Source organism: Camelus dromedarius, chromosome 11 (assembly GCF_036321535.1).
Source record: "Camelus dromedarius isolate mCamDro1 chromosome 11, mCamDro1.pat, whole genome shotgun sequence".
NCBI classification, from domain to species: Eukaryota; Metazoa; Chordata; class Mammalia; order Artiodactyla; family Camelidae; genus Camelus; species Camelus dromedarius.
This window is the reverse complement of record NC_087446.1, coordinates 46,821,995-46,840,939: the sequence shown is the minus strand read 5'-3', so window position 1 is coordinate 46,840,939 and position 18,945 is coordinate 46,821,995. Positions and strand designations below refer to the sequence as shown.

Sequence of the window (18,945 nt, the reverse complement as noted above, 5' to 3'; positions counted from 1 at the left end):
GCATTGCCTTCGAGTTCATTTGTAAGTGCAGGCAAAAAAAAAAAAAAAAAAAAAAAAAAAAAAAAACCAAAAACTGGTCTTCAGGACTGACAGTGATAACTTGCTGTTAGACTAAAGCATTAGCAATCATGCTTGATGAACCAAGCACTCTATCCTCAGACCCTGCTTCAGCTATATTCAGGCTTTCTCAAAATGAACTCACCCTCCAAGAAGTCTTTGTTAAAGTATGACATATGTTCTGACATTTATGATAAAAAGAGAAACTATTAAAATATTGCAAGTGAAAACAAAATTCTGTAAGTACAGGTATAGTGTCAGAAGAAAATCACCTGGGTAAAGAGAGTATTTAATTGAATATATGGATTTTTGTATACTTGTTTCTTAAAAATCATACTACTCTTTAATCATACGTCTTACAAAAGAGTAGGAAAATATATAAATTCTTCTTATATAAAATGCCACTGATCCACCACTGGTAAAAAAAAACTTTTAGTGACTGTGATAAATGTGTCGAAAGAGACAAACGTGCAAATCCCCTCCCTGGGCCCACCAAGACCAGCACATTTATAAACGGCTCATTAGGTTTTGGACAGGCGCATAATCTGCGGAAATGGAACGGAACTAAGCTAGCTGGCCCCCACGCAATAACCAAGGTGACCATGTAATTTATCATCCAAACTGGAATGCTTTTGAGACTAATTATGCTGAGACTGTCCAGGCAAAACAGGACCCTTGTTAGAAACCATGGTCCTGATCATCAGTGCTAATGAGCTAAACCTACAGGGACCAACAATGAAATCCACCATTGTGTTTGTCACATTGAACTATTCCAGGTGTTTTTCAGTACCATTTACACCACACTCAGGTAAAATTTCTCTCTCCTGCAATTATTAAAAACAAACATTCTCACTGATAACCAATTTATTTGTGTTTTATGAACCCTATGAATTACATCTGGCATACCAGAACTCTGGAAAACACACACATAATTCCTAAAAATGAAAAACCCAGTTTGTAGGAATTAGAAAAAAATGCTTAGACATTGCTGAAAACCAAGTTAGTGACCTTGGTGACCAGACGAAAGAGCCTCCTCACAACACTGAGGAAAAAATATTCGGAATGGGGATCACAGTGACAAGAGACATGAAGGAACAGCAAAGAAGGTCAAAACGAACACAAAGTAAGGACTCCAAAAGAAAGGAGGAGACAGAGGAACAGCAGTCAAAGAAAAAGACAAAAGATCACCCCAAGACCCCAATATTCATCTGCATCATTCTCACTGAATCACCACTACAGAAAGCTGGGAGACAAAAGGCAGCAGAAATATTTCCTCCGATTCTCTCAGGAACATTCTTTCTGCCTCTCAGACAGTCTCTTAGTGTCTCTCAGAATCTTCTAATTATTTTTATTCCCATTTCTATGAGTTTGAAAAGAAGTATAGCATAAAAGAGTCATTTTAAAATTGAAAGTACTTTAATAATGCCAACAGCTATGAAAAAAGACATCTTTTTTTTTTGGTAGTATAGTCAGTTACAATGTGTCAATTTCTGGCGTACAGCATAATGCTTCAGTCATACATATACATACATATATATTCCTTTTCATATTCTTTTTCATTATAGATTACTACAAGATATTGAATATAGTTCTCTGTGCTATACCGTTTAAAGTTGTTTTTTATCTAAGGCTGCGATTTTAAGATAGCTGTTCTCTTCTCAACACTTCTGACATTTCTGAGCAGTTGCACAACATGAGAATTAATAAATTCTATTTATCTCCTACTTGCAGTGGGCAGTGAAACACGTTACCTTGAAATTCAGGCTCTCATTAATGATGGTTTTCCGAAGTTTTGCCAAAGCGTCGGATTCCTCCGTGGCATTTACAAAGTGGTAATCCCGTATGGCAGGAAACCCTCGCTTGTTCAAGAGCTCCTTGGTGATTTTACCTATACAGGCTTTGCGCTGCTTCTCATCAGAAACATCCAAATGTGTGCCAACAAGAATCACGGGCGAAGAAGAAGCACGCGCCTTCGGGAAAAGACACAAAATACTTTGGTGTTTGCTTTAAAACCAAGGCTGCTTACATTTCCATTGCTATTCATTGCTATTCATGTTCTATGAAACTCACTTGAGTGGAAATGGGAAATTAAAAGACTTCGAGAAGAAGTAAATAACAACTGTCTTTCCTACCTAAAATGTAAGAAAAAACATAAACTTAAGAAATTTTTAAAAGTCATTTTTATGTCCCTTGCTTAATCCAATTAGTACTACTTTTCAGATGGCCCGTGTAACAGCAATAGTGTATTTTTCTTTTCTTTTTTTCCCTTTCTTTTCTTTTTTTGCCTTAAAATGAGTTACTCTTTAAGTATGCCTTGGACTTCTAAACAAAATAAACATTTAATAAACCCCCAAATTATATCAGAATAATACAGTTTTTTTTTTTTAACATTTTCTCTCCCTCATCTGCGAATTCAATCTTCAATTCATATTAAAGTCATTCAATTTGGAGTCTACAACAGAGAAAAAAAAAGGCACGAAAAGCAAGTATTACTGTGACTATGACATTTGCTCACTTTGGCTATAGCTTTAATAAAGTCAAAAAAAGGAAGTTAAAAATTTATCAAAATGACAAAACAAGCTGCTTGTATGCAGCCAAAATGTATGCCAAAATGTCCTGATGTTGGGGGAGAATAGCTTCTTGCCTCAACGCAGGAAAGAATTCAAGAGCAAGACATGGTAAAGTGAAAGCAAGTTTATTTAGAGAGAGACACACTCGATAGACAGAGTGGGGTCTGTCTCACTCAGAAGGGAAAACGGCTTAGGAGAGACACACACTCCACAGGCAGAATGCGGGCCACCTCAGAAAGGTGAGAGGGGAGAAGCCAAGAGGTGTGGGGATGTTTACTTTAAAGTAAAAGCAGATACACACTTCGTAGACAAAGTGTGGGCCGACTTAGAAGGCAAGAGAGAGAGGGACCACCAGGTGCGGAGTCGTTAGGTTTCAATGGGCTCGGCAATTTCATATGCAAATGAGTGGGATCATTCCAACAACTTTGGGGAAGGGGTGGGGATTTCCAGGAATTGGGGCCCCTTGCCCACTTTTTGACCTTTTACGATGGTCAGCCTAGGAGCCATCAAGGCACCTGTGGGTGCGCCATGAGGCTCAAGGTCTACTGGGAGTTGAATCTTCCGCCATCTTGGTTCTAGCCAGTTGGTCCTGTCCTCAATGGCTGTGTCATTCCCTCAGTGGTTGTGCTCTGTCCCCTTTCCTCCCACTTCACTGACAAATCTTTCTAAGGGTTTGCCTCACAGAAAAGCCCCCTGGGGCATCATTCAAAGATCATTCACTTCTCACTCTAGTCTCCATTTCTAAGAAGTCATATATATTTAAAACCATATATACATAAAGGAATAGCCAAAAGCAGGACAGCAAGTGACAAATTGGAAAAATTACAGAATTCCAAACATAAGAACATATTAACCTGGAACAATTTAAAACTGTAAGATCTGAAGGACTTCACACTAATTGCCACAAGGACATAGCTGCTGGTAAACAGATTGCTTTTCTTTAATAGAATGTCCTAAAGCAAAATTTTAGAGCTTCTAACTTTTAAAAATGTATTTGAAGAGACTCTTTGAAGCAACTGTTTGCCCAAAGTAAATTACGTTATATATAAAAAAAAGAAAACCCACAAGAATTATTTTCTATTTTCAGATGATTAGAACAGATCACCTTTATATTGAAGAGCCAAGGCTTCATGGCGTCCACTTCAGCTTGCCCTTTGCTGAGGTCATAGACAGCAAGATACAGGGCTCGCTGGGTCATGAAGTGGGGATGAGTGCTGTAGAACTCCTCACGACCTGAGCAAAGATTGGAGAGTGTGTCAGCCTTCCAGAAAAGAGGCAAGAGTCCTTCTTCCAAAAAAAAAAAAAAGGTCATGCCATCCACTATTTAGCATACGCAAAAGAGGAAAACAATCAAAAGATACTGGTTACAAGACAATACTGCATTTTCACTAGGAATTGAGAGCTTCGCAGATCTGTCCGCTACCAACCAAGAATTTAACTTCAGGGGCACCTAACATATCCTTCCATGACTTCTCCATTCTGGTGGCAAGGGTAAAATTAGGAGAAATATAATGGTTTTGGAATAATTCCACAGGCTCCACCAGGTCTCTTTGCAGTATTAGAACAGAAAACTCAGTTTTCAAATCCCTGTTTTAAAAAGAAGATACATGTGAATTTAAAAATTTCTAGCAAAATAAATACCTGCAAAATCCCACACGTTTAGAATAAGGTCTTTCTTCCCTTTGCCTCTTACTTGGATGGGCCAGTCTTTCACGTCTATGCCAACTGTGGCACCTTGCATCCCAAGATCTGATTTCTTGATTTTCATTAATTGCTGCAATAAGGTGGTTTTACCGCTCTCAGTATTTCCCACAATCATAAGCTTCATTCGGTTATAAGGCACAGCCTTTTTTAACCGCTGCTGAAGGAACCTGGTATTTGAAAAACAAAAATAAAATAAAAAACTGCTTAACAGTGTACTTACGATGTAGGTGAATTCTTACATATTGAATTCTTTTAAATATCACACTGTTCTAAAATACAGTATGCAAACGAGTGCACAGATCATACAGCTAATAATGTATGCGTCTTTCAATGCACAATTAATATGTATATTTTGTAGTGATGTTGGTGTAGTTGACGATGACTGTTAGTATTATCACAGATGACACTCTATCACCAGAAATAATCAAAATGTCAAAATGTTTGTAATATTTATTAGAATTTTATACATACATATACACAATTTCTTTAAATAACACAAATAAACCTCTGAAAATTATGAAGTATAAAATTCGAGATTTGCAGATACCAATATATAAAAAATAGATAAACAACAAGTTTATACTGTATAGCACAGGGAACTATATTCAGTATCTTGCAGTAACTTATGGTGAAAGAGAATATGAAAACGAATATATGTGTGTTCCGATATGACTGAAGTATTGTGCTGTACACCAGAAATTGACACAACATTGTAAATTGACTATACTTCAATAAAATATATATATATATAAATTTTTTTTCAAAGCCCCATGACAGAGAACCGAGATAAAGTATATAAGCATACTGCTAATCTAAACCTTGACAGTGAGGCCATATTGGGTACATTATGTATGTGTATGTGTACATATATATGCATATATGGTATACATAACACATATGTGCATATATAATATATATGAAAAGGAAGAGGATATTGGTTACATTATAAATTAATACATATAAGTGCATAAATACAAAACAGAAATAGACTCACAGACATAGAATATAAACTTGTGGTTGCCAAGGGGGTGGGGGGTGGGAAGAGATAGACTGGGATTTCAAAATTGTAGAATAAATACATATAAGTGATTATACTATCAGCAGATAATATGTTGCTACTCCTAATAATCTTAATGTAAAAACAACTGAAACTAATTAAAGGTGACTAACAATACCACCTCTAAATTGATAGTACATTTTAAATGTTCTCAAAAATAAAATGGATATAGAAAGATATACTTCAACTATCTTAAAATGTTGCCACAGCTTAAAATTAGAAAAGCAAACTAAATTGTAAGTGAATCTCAGGGAATACCGACTGATTCATTCCCGCAACTAAGAGGACTCTGACCATTCCTGATGCACAAAAGGCAGCATTACATTTCTTGAATTATTTGATGCTTCAGAAAACAAGATCTGACAGATGAGATCTTGTACCTGCTGTTACTGAAATCAGTCATTGTCTCACGTACAACTTAAGTTCTGTTTTCATTACCAATTAAACAAGAAAATCAGTGGTCCCAATGCCTATTTATTAATAATTCACCACTCTTCGTCACTCTTTAAAAGAGCAAATGAGGCCTACAATTTCTAAACTACTCTACGTCTATGTCCTCTCTAAAACTATTAAATACCTTTAAAACCTTTTGTTATATAGTAGCCTGATAATATAGCATAATACACAGAAAACTAGTTCTATTAAATGTTTAGTAAGAATTAAACACATTTTTATAGGACCATATTTCCCAGGTTCAGGTGAAAAATCATGTAGGATGAAGGGTAATGTTTATTTAGGATAGCTGGTGACAAACTCTTTTTTTTAAATTCAAATTAAATCAAGCTCAGGAGAACAGAAAACCAAATCTTTGGTCATAAAAAGAGACAAAAAGTTGAACATAAATTTAAGAAAATTTAAGTAGAAGAGAATCAGGTAACTGTGCAGTTCACTGGTAATTCAACACTTACTAACTGCATGTCAGACTCTGAGTTTGGTGCCAAGAATTGAATAGTGAGTAAACGCAGCCATGCTCCCTGACTTAGTGGATATTATAGTCACATCAAGGATACACCGAGATGTGATAATTGAGCTGAAACATATAAGATTAAATATAGATAAACACAGATACTGAAGTTCATAAAACCAGAAACGGTGATACGTGGGAAGTTACGGTGGTTTCAAAATTGATCAAGTTGACTAGGTTATCCGTTTCAGAGACAAAATTGAAGTTAGTAATTTTATATCATTTAAGTAACTATAATGTCTTAAGATATAATAGACCTATAGTAACTATTTGCTATATGAAATGCAGCTTGAGAAGTTATTATAAACCAGGGTTTATTTATTTAGATTGAATAATTGGTAACAAGAGACCCAACAGTAATAATCTCGTTCTAGAGTCCATTTGTACTGAAAAGCATGAAAAAGAGGACAAGCCATTCTCTCGACATTAACTTGGCTGGGAGGAAATGAAAAGCCCATTTAATAGATAAACCTGTTTAATAAGTAAAATGACACACAGTATATCAATGTTAGATAGTACTACAAATTTTTTCCTAAATTGCAACTGTACATCCATCAAAGTCACAGAAAGAGGAACTCTGAAGCAAATTTAATAAAAACAAATAAAATTATCAAACCTTATGATGTCTTTGGCTTTACATCCTATATGTTTAAAATCAAAATTAAGATGCAGTTCATCCAAAGGAAGATCCCATATTTTGCTTAATTTCCCCATTTCATTGGGAAAAGATCTCAGTTCCAAGTTGTAACTAACATCAAGAGATGTCAGGTTTTCCAGACAGCCAATCTCGGGAGGAATCTTAATGAAATAAAAAAGGGCAAATCCTGTTGATGGGAAGGAAGACATGTGTGCTGCCAAAAAAACAGATGTTGACAGGAAACAAGAAAGGCTCAGAGACCCCATCATCAACTTGTACAACCTTTTAAAGGAGTTCTAAAACTTTCTATTATAATTTGCATTATAAATCTGTAAAAAAAAAAAAAAAAAAAGCATAAAGGAATTACCCAAAAGAGTCTATGTCACTTATTCATCATCTTTAAAAACCCATTCTCCCTGAGTAACATATTTCATCTCTTCACAACAGTGAAAGTAAACAAGTTCTTTATATGAATCCAAATCCAAATATCTGTGGCTTCAGTTTATTCCCTCACACTCCGCTCTTCAGTAAAACTAAAGATCTAGTCCTGACGAATTTATATGCAACTTCCTGTCCTTTAAACACAACTAAATGTTTATACCTTCGTTGGCATCCTAATTGGAATTACTTTTTCTGTTCCAAATTTTTAAGCCGTAGTCATTACTTTTATAATAGCAAACATTAATTTGCTGGCAAAAAAATAAAAAATCAGGCACTCAAAAATATTCACAGTTATTTTGAACATCATGGTTTCAGACACTTTTTTTTGGCTTTTATAGGCAACAGGCTTGGACTTGGCAAAAAAATATATTTTCTGGTATACATGGATAATCAGTTTCAGATTTATAAAAGAGATTGGCCCATTTAGGTGAGGGTAGCATGGTGAAGGAATGCAGAAATTTAAGAATGTAGACAAGAAAGTCAGCTGAAAAACACTGGCTATATTTGGCCTGGTGACAACTAGAGAAACACATCATATCTGAGAGTCTGTTAACAGATCAAAGATTTTGAGAAAAACGGGCACCCTTAAAGCACTACACACATTCATAACTAAATATATAGAGATATTCAAAATAAAACAGAGCACAAGAAGTGGTATCTTTAAGGAAATTAAGCATTGCTAATATAACCCGGGCAGGATGAGATCTTATTCAAAAGGTAAGCAATATCAAATAAGATTTTGAAATGATAAATGTAATCATACAAATTACGAAAGCGTATTTTCAAGCTGGCAATCATTTTAAACAAATAAAGGTGACCTCTTTACCTCTTTCAGTTTATTATGGGAAAGATGTAGTTTCTCTACTCTAGACCAGGCACAGGCTTTTTCACTCAAGTCCAAGACACTGATCCGATTATGGCTAAACAAGAGTTCCCGTAAGTTCAGAGATCTCCAGTGCACAGGACCCGGCAGATACTGAATATCATTGCTGCTCATATCTAAGGACCGCAGGCTGAAACAATACAATGTGGCGATAAAAATCCAATGAGCAGTTTCAAACACATGAAATAACATCACAAGTAATTTTCACCCGAGTGAGAATAAGACATAACTTTAAAACTAACATTATCTATATGTAAGTATGCATGTGTGGTATTCTGTGCACATAAAGGTATATGTGGCCTAGGAAAAAAGGCATGTCTCAGTAGGAATAACATTTAAATAAGGACCGTTAAAAAAAATCGAGGCCTAACTTCCTTACTTCAGATGCAAAAAAAGTCAATCTCGGAATACAAACCCTTATGATGCATGAAAAATCATAATTAACAAATGCAAAAACGGTCATTAAAATGCCTTCCATACAAGATTTACAAATATGTAGCCCCCATTTCTCTTTTCAATTTCAGTCATGTCTGGATTCTTCAGAGGTTGGGTCCTCAAGTTTAGTATCATTTTTTACCAGCTTGTCTCTGTGAAAAATAACATATTAAGCATGGTGTCTTGTATATAGTAGGCCCTCAGTGCAAACTTGCTTTCACACAGGAATAGCCACCCAAACTTAGCAGTAAATAGCAGAAAAACACATGTCATATATAAGCGTACACATATAGGAAGAATAAAGACAGTCAGTGCTTGTGGTATAATGGACTACGTAAAAGGTTGCCTGGACGTTTACAACTGTATACTGATCCCTTCCTCCGGCATATTTGAAGCACGATGAATTAACTGTAAGCTCACAAAGCTGTACTGCCTGCTAGACCAAGATTCAGATCTGCACAGCAACATTTTCACTCTTATTTTCAAACAATACTAGATTTACCCCAGTTATCTTATAAAATGTGTGAAAACACAAAAATTAATTTGACTGCATTAAAGATAAGACACGTATGTCTAACAAACAATGCCACTGAGACAAAGTTGAGAATCACCAGGTTGCTCAAAAGCAGTGCCTCTTAGCTTTAAGAAGAAGCTTGGAGACTTAAGCTGGCCAACTGCAAGCTCATTGGTGAAACAAAAGAATGCTTTTGAAGAAACACATATAAAATGCTGGAAATGTATGCCTGAAGATGGCGTCTAAAGGTATAGAGTAATTAGGGACAGAATAATATATTTTTAGTTCTCTGGGAAGAAACTTTATTTACAGCATGGCTCTCCTAATCAATATTAGGCTTCCAAACACATTTTTAGGAATATATTATATTTAAAATATAGGACTACCTGTATTCTATAGTTGCCTGTATGTCAGAGTTAAGAGTCTGAAATCAAACCACCAATGTTTAAGAACTATGACTTTTGATAAGTTACTCCATCTCTCTAATGAAACAGTGTTCTCATTATACAGGGGAGATGATAATAATAACTATTCTGTAGAATATTAGGAAGATTAAAGAGATGATCTACTATGTAAAAAAAAAAAGCAGTTAGAACAGTCTGACACATTCTAAACCTAGATTTACATGAACTATTATACGTCTGTCTGACACCATCTATGGCTAGCTTATAACTAAGTATTCTGTGCCTGTATATGTATGTGTTTGCAAAGGTACATTTATGGATTTTGTTTATAATATATAACACTAGTGGAATAGCATTTAAGATGACAACACATTTGAAATCTAATTAATGCTGGAATTTGCAGTAAGCAGGAAGCTTTTTTTTTTACTGAAATTAAGCAAAAATATCACCAAATACCTGCAACTACATAAATTGTCCTAATCGTCACCAAAAATGTCACTCAAACTTAAGTATAATTTCAAAGTGAACAGTATCTTAGCAACATAATGCCCAAGATCAAGTGAAATTTTGAAAGTTAAAGTGACAGCCAGTACAATCTCATTTGATTATAATAATGCAACAGTGAATTAATCTTAAATTGTTTCTACACAAAAGCACACTAAATTAATATAAAAGTTAAAAAGTCCAAGTAACAACTTAGGTCTTTTGTCTAGTAAAAGTCAAACGTTCACAGATTTTAAAACATTAGGCTTAGTAGGGTTAGAAATCAATTACATTTAACTGTCTAAGTCAAAACCATGTTTCTGAAGGTTCTATTCCAGCTTGCAGTTTATAAAATTAAAATAATAAACTTACTGTGGAAGACTTAAAATTGCTTCCGGAACACATGTGAATCTGTTCTGAGATAATTTTAGGCTTGTCATGGAGGAAGGCAAAAAAGGCATAGCAACTGAAAAAAAAAAAAACCAGGAGTGAGATAACGGACACTTCAATCACTTTGACTAGATTTCCATTAAATTCTACACTAAGAACAGCTACCACAAAGATTTGTCACGCTTTAATTTCCAGTCTCACACTGACAGTAAAAAAAATATCTACTTCTAAATAACACAGCAATTCACATCAGAACAGCAAAAGATTCAAACCCCAATAGACCTTGAGGCTCAAGACAGTGGGAGATTTGACTTCTAGTAGACCTTGAGCTTCATTATATGTTCCTTGTAACATATTAGCATGATAAACAACACTCCCACAGGCGCCATGACAGCCCCAAGGCTAGCCACAAAAGGTCAAAGAGTGGGAAATGGCCAACTTCCTGGGAATCTCAGCCCCTTCCCCAGGCTAGTTAGAATGGTCCTTCCACTTATTAGCATATGAAGCTACTGAGCCCTTAAAAACTGACAGCACAGCGCCTCCTGGTGCCTTTTTGCTCCCTCCTCTTCAGAGATGGCCTGCACCCTGTCTGTGGAGTGTGTACCTACTTTTACTCTAACCTGAGCACCCATCCCCCACACCTCGGGGCCCTTCTCTTGCCTTCTGAAACCGCCTCCACTTTATGCAGTATGTATCTCTCTAAATCTACCTTTACTCAAAAAAAAAAAAACCTACTTTTAAAATAAGTCAATACTATCACTAAACATTAAAACAATACACCAAATTACAATACTCTTTTAACCTGAAAACTGTATACATGTCTAAATATAAATTCATCTGCTGGTCTGTACAAAGTAGAAATTTTTAGAATATTCACTTCAAATTTTGTGTGGATTTTGTGACATACATTATACATTAATTCAAATTACTCTGAAGAAAGTCCAACAAAACACTTCGGAATATTTTACTAATCCACAACAGAATATAAAAACAAAAATTCTCTACAATACCATCTTGTAAAGAGTGTTCTATGGAATAGCCGTTATGGATGTTACTGAATAAAAGTATTCTTTGATCATGTGATCTTACGAGATTGCAGAAACACTAGGCAAAATAAAGTGAAATATCTCAGAGTTCTCAATATTCTGGTATATTTTATGAATTTCCAAAAGGAAAATACAGTGTGAGGTACCTCCAAGGAATAAGATTCTACGGAACACAATTTTGGAAATTGAGCAAATCATACAGCCTGTTTTCTCATCTGTAAAAACAACGTGGCTAGACCAGATGAACTCTGAGATTCTTTAGAGATCTAAGAATCTGGGTTCTGTGCAAGTGGCTTGAGAAATTATTTCTTAGTATTTTCAAGGTTAAAAATATGGGTTATGCCTTATCTACAAAATCTTCCAGGGTCAGAATGTTCCACGACATTACTAGAAGCTATTTCCAAAAAGTATTTGTGGCAAAATAAATTAATTGAAATGATTCTCCACTTAGGAATCAAGAGTCTGGAGGTTCAGATTCTATATGGAAAAGACTTATAAAATCAAAGAACTGAAACTTCATTTCACATGGGATTATCTGCCATGGTTAGTGGTCCCACTCAGATATTACCTCCACATGGCATCTTTCCAAATATAAGACCACTTCTAAAACTATTCAAGTTGTGTAGTGCAAAGCAAACGGATTTTTTGAACCTAGGTATATTCAAGGTTTTGCAACAGCTAATTAATTAATTCTATGCCCCTGAACATGTCCCACGAAAATCTCAGCGCTTCAATTTCCTCTATTAGTCAAGGAGAGCTCATACCTGTCCTACCTTCTAAGATTTTTGTGAGACTGCGCTGAGATGACATATTGACCATAAGCTAGCCTCAGGCTCCCTCGGACGCTCTTCTTCCCAGACCCAGCTTAATTAAATGTCACAGACACAGAGATGCTTCCCTGCCTCCACAGTCTGGACCAGATCCCCTGGAGGTACCCTCGCAGCGTCCTGAAACTTCTCCGACATCTATTTGTGCCATCATTATTTAATGCCTGTCTTCGGAACTTAACTACTAAGGCCAGGGACTGCACTTGCTTTGTTCACTTGTGAGGAAATCACTCTATCCCCAGTTACAGGCTCATAGTAAGAACATGGCCAATACCTAAGAAGGTGGAAGTAAGGGAAAAAGGAGGAAAATTCTACACAAATTAATAAAGATTTTATTGTTAGTAGTTTTGGAAAGTTCTGGAAAACCAAAATCTTTTAAAATAAGTGATCGAACTGTATTCTGCGATTAAACAGTATTAAAAGTTGTTTTACCACATCAGGTATAGGACAGCCACGTGGGTGGCAAGGTGTACGTGGCCTCCAATAAGAAAGATAAAATAGGGAAAGTTTCCGTTTATTTCTGTAAAAGTATTTTGCCCCTCATTATCAGAACTTTCAGGTAGGCTACAACTGAACATGGTTCCCTGTTGTCTCACACAGAGCGTTCCAGGACTTTTACTAAAAACAACAATCATATTGAGTATTACTGTAATATTTTGCACAGAGCAAAAGCCCAATGACACACATTAACCTTAAAAATTTGAAACTTTCAAATGATTAATTTTATTTCTAAAAAAAATTTTAATGGTACTTTAACCCAAAAAAATTGCTGAAACTTCAGTAGGAAGCTCAGTATTTCTGCTTCAACCAGCTCACGACAGCTACATGAATTTTTAATAGAGTAAAAGGAACCACAGTTTAATGACTATTTGTAGTCCAAAATAGTGACATTTTAGCCTATGATAATAACGTATTAAATATTGTAATTAAAATTTTAATGTTTTAATATTTTAAAAGTAGACTAGTTTTAGAGCAGCTTGAGGTTTATGGAAAAATTGAGCAGAAAGTACAGAGTTCCCACATCTACCTTCTCCCCTCACCACCACCACCCCACACACATACATCTTTTCCCTCTAGTGAACAAATGGCATAGTTTGGTATAAGTTATAATTGATGAGCTTATATTAATACATTATTAATAACAAAAGTGCACAGTTTACAATAGAGTTCACTCTGTGTACTGTATTCTATGGGTTTTGACAAATGTATAATGACATGTATCCACATTACAGTATCACCCAAAATAATTTCACTGTCCTAAAAAATCCCCTATTCTCCACCTCATCATCACTCTCTCCCTCCTTCCAAACTTCTGGAAATTACTGATTGTTTTACTGTCTCCTTAGTTTTGCCTTCCCCAAAATGTCATATAGTGGAAATTATTATACAAAGTGTAGTCTTTTCAGATTGGCTTCTTTCACTCAGCAATATGTATTTAAGTTCTCTCCGTATTTCATGGCTTGACAGCTCATTTCTTTTTATCACCAATCTGCTAACTTTGTATTTAAATCTCCAGCATAATATTTAAACTGAAGCATCACATTTAAATCCCCATCTAAAATGTCTGTATCACTCATCCTGTAACAACTCAAAGGTATCGGAAGGGGAAGGCTCACATAAAATGCTTACCAAGAAAATTCATCCTGGCACTTAAACTCTCCACTTTAGGACAAGTCTCCAGAAAGTCCTCCGACAGAGATGAAATGTGGTTTTTACTAAGGTTTAAAATCTTCAGTTCCTTCAGGCTCAAAGGGGAACATATTTCTGATATTTTATTGCTACTCAGAAGAGACAAAATGAGGATTAAATTGTATAAATTCACACGCTTTGAGTGAAAAAAAAATTAAAACAAAATGCCTTCAAAGAATAGCATCAAAGCAGATTTATTAATTTTCAAATTAGTTGTAAAAATGTACATCAATTGATAGGAAGCTATATTATGAATGGCCTCGGTCTTTTATCACATTACCATGTAAAAAGCCATGGCTCTGGAAACATCATTGTATGTCAACTTTATGAAACTTCAATGTGAGGCAACCTTTCTGTCTGCAAAGTACCCTTTTCTTTTCTTTTAATCATTATTATTTTTTTTTTTTTGCAGGGGAGGTAATTAGGTTTATTTATTTATTTTAATGAAGGCACTGGACTTGAATCCAAGACCGCGTGCACGCCAAGCATGCACTCTACCACTTGAGCTATACCCTCCCTCGTCTTCTTACCCTTCTAAAATGAGCTGCTCCAGTTTCTCTACCACATCACCAAGGTTCTCAGGAAGAGAAGACAGCTGATTATAGGAGAGGTTAAGCTGTTTCAAGGTCGGGCACTTCACAGCAGGATCCAAAACTACTGAGGGTCCAATGTCGTTTCGAGAGACATCGAGGTTGGCAATACAATTCATTTTCAACAAGTAGGGAGGAAATGATGTAAATTTATTACTGTGCAAGTCCAAATGTGTCAAACACTTCAGAGTCTGGAAAGACAACATGTTAACATTCTAAAATGAACCGTCTGCAAAACTTAAGTTCAGCTCCTATTTCTGCCTTCCATACCTCAGGTAACTAGAATCATTTAAGAATTTTCCAAAAAACTTGAAAACACAACCTATTGAAGGAGAACTTCAGTAGACTGACTGGTCCTACCAGCTCTGCTGTAAAATAAGTAAACCCAGGAAAAATTTAACAGATAGACTGGCAAAAGAAAGATCACAAAAATAAGGCTTAGAGTTTAATTCAGCTTTTTGGTAAATGATTCCTGCAATGAGTAAACTGGAAGAATAATACACTCCAACAAACATCTGAACTGATAATTTAATGAATAAGCAGTACAATATAACCCTGGGAATACATTTTCTTAACACTAGCTTTTGGAAATTGAAATACATTCGAATATAAGACTTAGCCTTAAAACAGTCATGTATATAATAATACATGTTTCATTTTATAGCCTTCTCTTTTAAATGGAACTTTTTGTTTCAAATCTCTATTTTCTCTTTTGAAGCAATTTCTAATTCTACTATGATAATAGCAAAATTTCCCTATTCTCCTTTTTATATATCAATATATGTATTTATCCTCACATGGAATTCTAAAGACATGATTATAAAGCTTATAAATGGATCTTTGCCCCAAAATTGGTTTCAAAATTTCTACCACTGTTTCAGATCCTACTGGATTATTCACAGGAAAGATTTTTGCATTATTTATTCCCAAGGTTTAATCAGCAAATTTTGCTTGTAAAGAGACACAATTAAAAGCAGTAACAAAAAGTTCCGTCTAGTAGTGCTGATGTGAAATTTCCTTAAGAGCAGATGAGCTGGTCCAGTCTTTGAATGCCCTGACATAGCTCACTTTGCCAAGCTCTCCTCAAATTCCCTTTGTTTTAGCTAGGCTAAATCTAGTTTTCTTTTACTCACTCTCTAGCAAATATTTACTGAAGATCTACCAAGTATCAGTCAGTACTCCCTTCACAAATTAGTTCGGTAATCATCTACTGAGCTAGTAATGACCATCGGAGGAAAAGCAGTGGGTGCCATGGAAATGCAAACCAGATGGTAGCCAAGCTAGTCTGGAGCGGGAATGAGGAGAAGACAGGAAGCAGAGGGTAAGGAAGTGACATTTAAAGTGAGGCCCTTGTGGGGGGAGGGTAGAGCTCAGTGGAAGAGCACATGCATCGAGGAGGTCTTGGGTTCAATCCCCAGTAGCTCCATTAGAATAAATATATAAATAAACTAATTCCTTCCCTCCCCCAAAAAATTTAAAGTAAACTAAAACAAATTTTAATTAAAAAAATAAAATTAAAAAATTAAAATGAGGCCCTTGTGACTCAAAGGACTTAAGAAAAGAGGAGGAGAGAGAGGACACAGTGTAGACACTGGGCTAGGGGTAGGGGTCACCTTTCTTCTCTCTCCCCAGATATACAAACTGTAGGGGAAAGACACCACTTACATACATTCTAAAATCATACAATGTTGCCTTTAAAATATGTAAAAATTATGGTCAATTTTATAAGTTAAAAAAGGGGGAAAATGCATTTACAATAAAACTAGTCTAAAAAAAAAACAGGTATAATCCTTTATCAAACTTTGCAGATAAATCCAAGAATTCAATTGAATAATTTAAAATTTGTAGTAAGATCATTTTAGTTTGTCAGGATATTTTTGTTGACTTCTGACAGTATATAAAAATGAACGACAAAGACAATCATCAGAGGACTACTTGATCAGCAAACTGTTTTATACTTTAATTTTTATGAAATAACCTTGAGCAAAATAAAATCAATTTTTAAGTTGTAGATAATATTAAAACTCAATAAATGCCTTGTGGATAGTTCAGTTGAGCCTCTGTATTTTGCAGACAAGAAAATGAGGGCCTAGAGCAGTCGGGATAACACGTTCTTATTGTCACACGGTTGGTAGCTAAGGAGAGCCGGTACCGCCAGACCAGGTCTGATTCTAGTCTGCTTAATTGAATTTAAACAGTTTAAGTCGTCTTCCTAGAATTAAATAATGGAAGGCATAATCAACACACAGCCTTGCTGGACTTTAATACGTACCATGTATCATCTGGACAGAACCTAGAATTCCTTTCTAATCAGATTTCCATTTCCATTTCCATCGCTTGCCCTCACACATGCTTCTGAACACCACACAGACTACAAGATCCTCGTGTGACAGCCAGAAGAATGGGGGAATTACTGTCCAAAGACACAAAAGTAGAACCTTCCCTTTAAAGATTTAGGCCTGCGCGTTAGATATACGTGTAAAAGCCCCACAAAGATCCTGAGAATTGTAAGAGTAAATTAAGTTTACTTCACAGAGTTGTTGTGGAAAGCTCGTGAGTGCATTCTGGTGAAGCTCCAGCTTTTCAAGGTGCTCCAGATGACCGCTTATGCAGGACTTCTGGCTCAGGGCGTCAATATCTCTGAGTTCATTGGCTGAAAGGTCTAATGATGTAATACAGTCTCTCTCAGAAGCCAGGGAAGAAACGCTGTCTGAATGCCTCACATGTGACTGGAGTTTTGACGTTCCTTTGGTCACAAACAAACAAACAAATGAAAATATCAGCAAGTAATTTAAGTTCACTTGGTAAATGCACTTTGACCCCCTAATAGTGTCAGGCACTCTTCAAGGCACTGGAGACGCAACAGAAAACCAAACTATGGAACTTACATTCCAGTGGCAGAGATGAACAGGAAATAGCAAATATTTAATCAGGTGGTATAAGTAGTGTTAAAAAAAAACAACAGACTTGGAGGAAAATGTGAAAAGTGGCACTCGTGAGGGTATTATTCAGGTTTCAGAGAAACAGGAGGAAGGATACAAGTGTCCTAGGTAAACATCATACAAGCTAAATTTTTAAATCTAGAATTGTATTTCATTTTTCTAGTTTATGGAATCATTAGGCAAATATTATTTGAAAGTTATGTGAGATGAAACTGGCACCAAGAAAATCTGAACAATCAGAGGAAATTTAACAAAGTGCTGTATCCAGCTCAAAATATCTATTTGCTTCTGATTACTTTCAAATACTTACTGAGTGAATCATCTGAGGACAGTATTTTTCTTTTTCTCTTCAGTAAATCTTCATGATCAAAAATGGGTCCCTTTTAAACAAACAGACATTTATTATAAAATTATCGTCATTTTTTAGAGCAAAGGGAACATTTTTCTATCTGGTTTCTTTAGGAGTTACTATAAGATTACTAGCTAAAGTATTCATAAAACCAAGCCACACCGTAAGACACAGACCTAGTCTGGGCTCCACAGATTTGAAGCTGTAAAAACAAAGAGTAAAACCATTTTAAAGTGTGCAGAGTACTTATATACCCCAAACATGCTGAAGTCTACAGATGTAAATTTAAAATAGCATACACACAGACACACACACATGCGCACACACATATTCTGTATACAAAGTTTTCATACATTAGGGAATTTCTGCACCAATAGCTCCTAGCTTTGCCATACAATTTCAGTTATTGAGAGACTGTCAACAAAATATACAACATTTAATCACAATCTTCACAATATAACTTACCAACGAACTGGAATGTCTTTGCAAATTTGGTGAGCAACGCTGCAAGGCAGGATCTCGGTAAAATTCTCCTACGCTAATTGAATTTGATTTCTTTTTCACAAGAAATGAGCCTTCACTTCCTATTTTTAAATGATAAAATAAAGGCAAGTAAGAAATGCTAACCTGAACATATGATGCTAGCATCATCGTTCAATCACCAAGGATTAAACACATTTCGTGACTGGAAATTGCCCAATTCCTGTTGTAACATCTTTAAAACAGAAATGATAAACTATGTCGGCTTTCATTTTCAAACTCAACCACATTTTTCTTCATTCATAAATATTTATTGAATGGCTGTCATAGACTAGACACTGAGTAAGCACAGGATAAAGATAAGTAGAAAAAATAATCCAGACCTCATATGAGCTCGTAGTACTCATATGAGAAAGAGCCAAGTGAAAAAAAAAAAATTACAAATACTATAATAAATACATGCATGTTCAGGAAGCAGAGAAA

The 18,945-nt window shown here is 35.5% G+C and overlaps 1 protein-coding gene across 3 annotated transcripts in view; it reads right to left on the bottom strand.

Annotated features, from left to right (window-relative positions):
• LRRK2 (leucine rich repeat kinase 2) overlaps positions 1-18,945 on the bottom strand; it is a 135,444-nt gene that overhangs the window by 54,589 nt on the left and 61,910 nt on the right. For all 3 annotated transcript variants that reach the window (XM_010980302.3, XM_031462747.2, XM_064491772.1), the window contains 11 exons: positions 18,448-18,566; positions 17,944-18,013; positions 17,220-17,437; positions 14,632-14,882; positions 14,042-14,190; positions 10,522-10,615; positions 8,257-8,443; positions 6,969-7,150; positions 4,269-4,498; positions 3,733-3,860; positions 1,809-2,027 (listed from right to left, as the gene is read on the bottom strand). In XM_010980302.3, the coding sequence (XP_010978604.3) occupies positions 1,809-2,027; positions 3,733-3,860; positions 4,269-4,498; positions 6,969-7,150; positions 8,257-8,443; positions 10,522-10,615; positions 14,042-14,190; positions 14,632-14,882; positions 17,220-17,437; positions 17,944-18,013; positions 18,448-18,566 (1,847 nt within the window). The remainder of the gene's footprint in view (positions 1-1,808; positions 2,028-3,732; positions 3,861-4,268; positions 4,499-6,968; positions 7,151-8,256; positions 8,444-10,521; positions 10,616-14,041; positions 14,191-14,631; positions 14,883-17,219; positions 17,438-17,943; positions 18,014-18,447; positions 18,567-18,945) is intronic.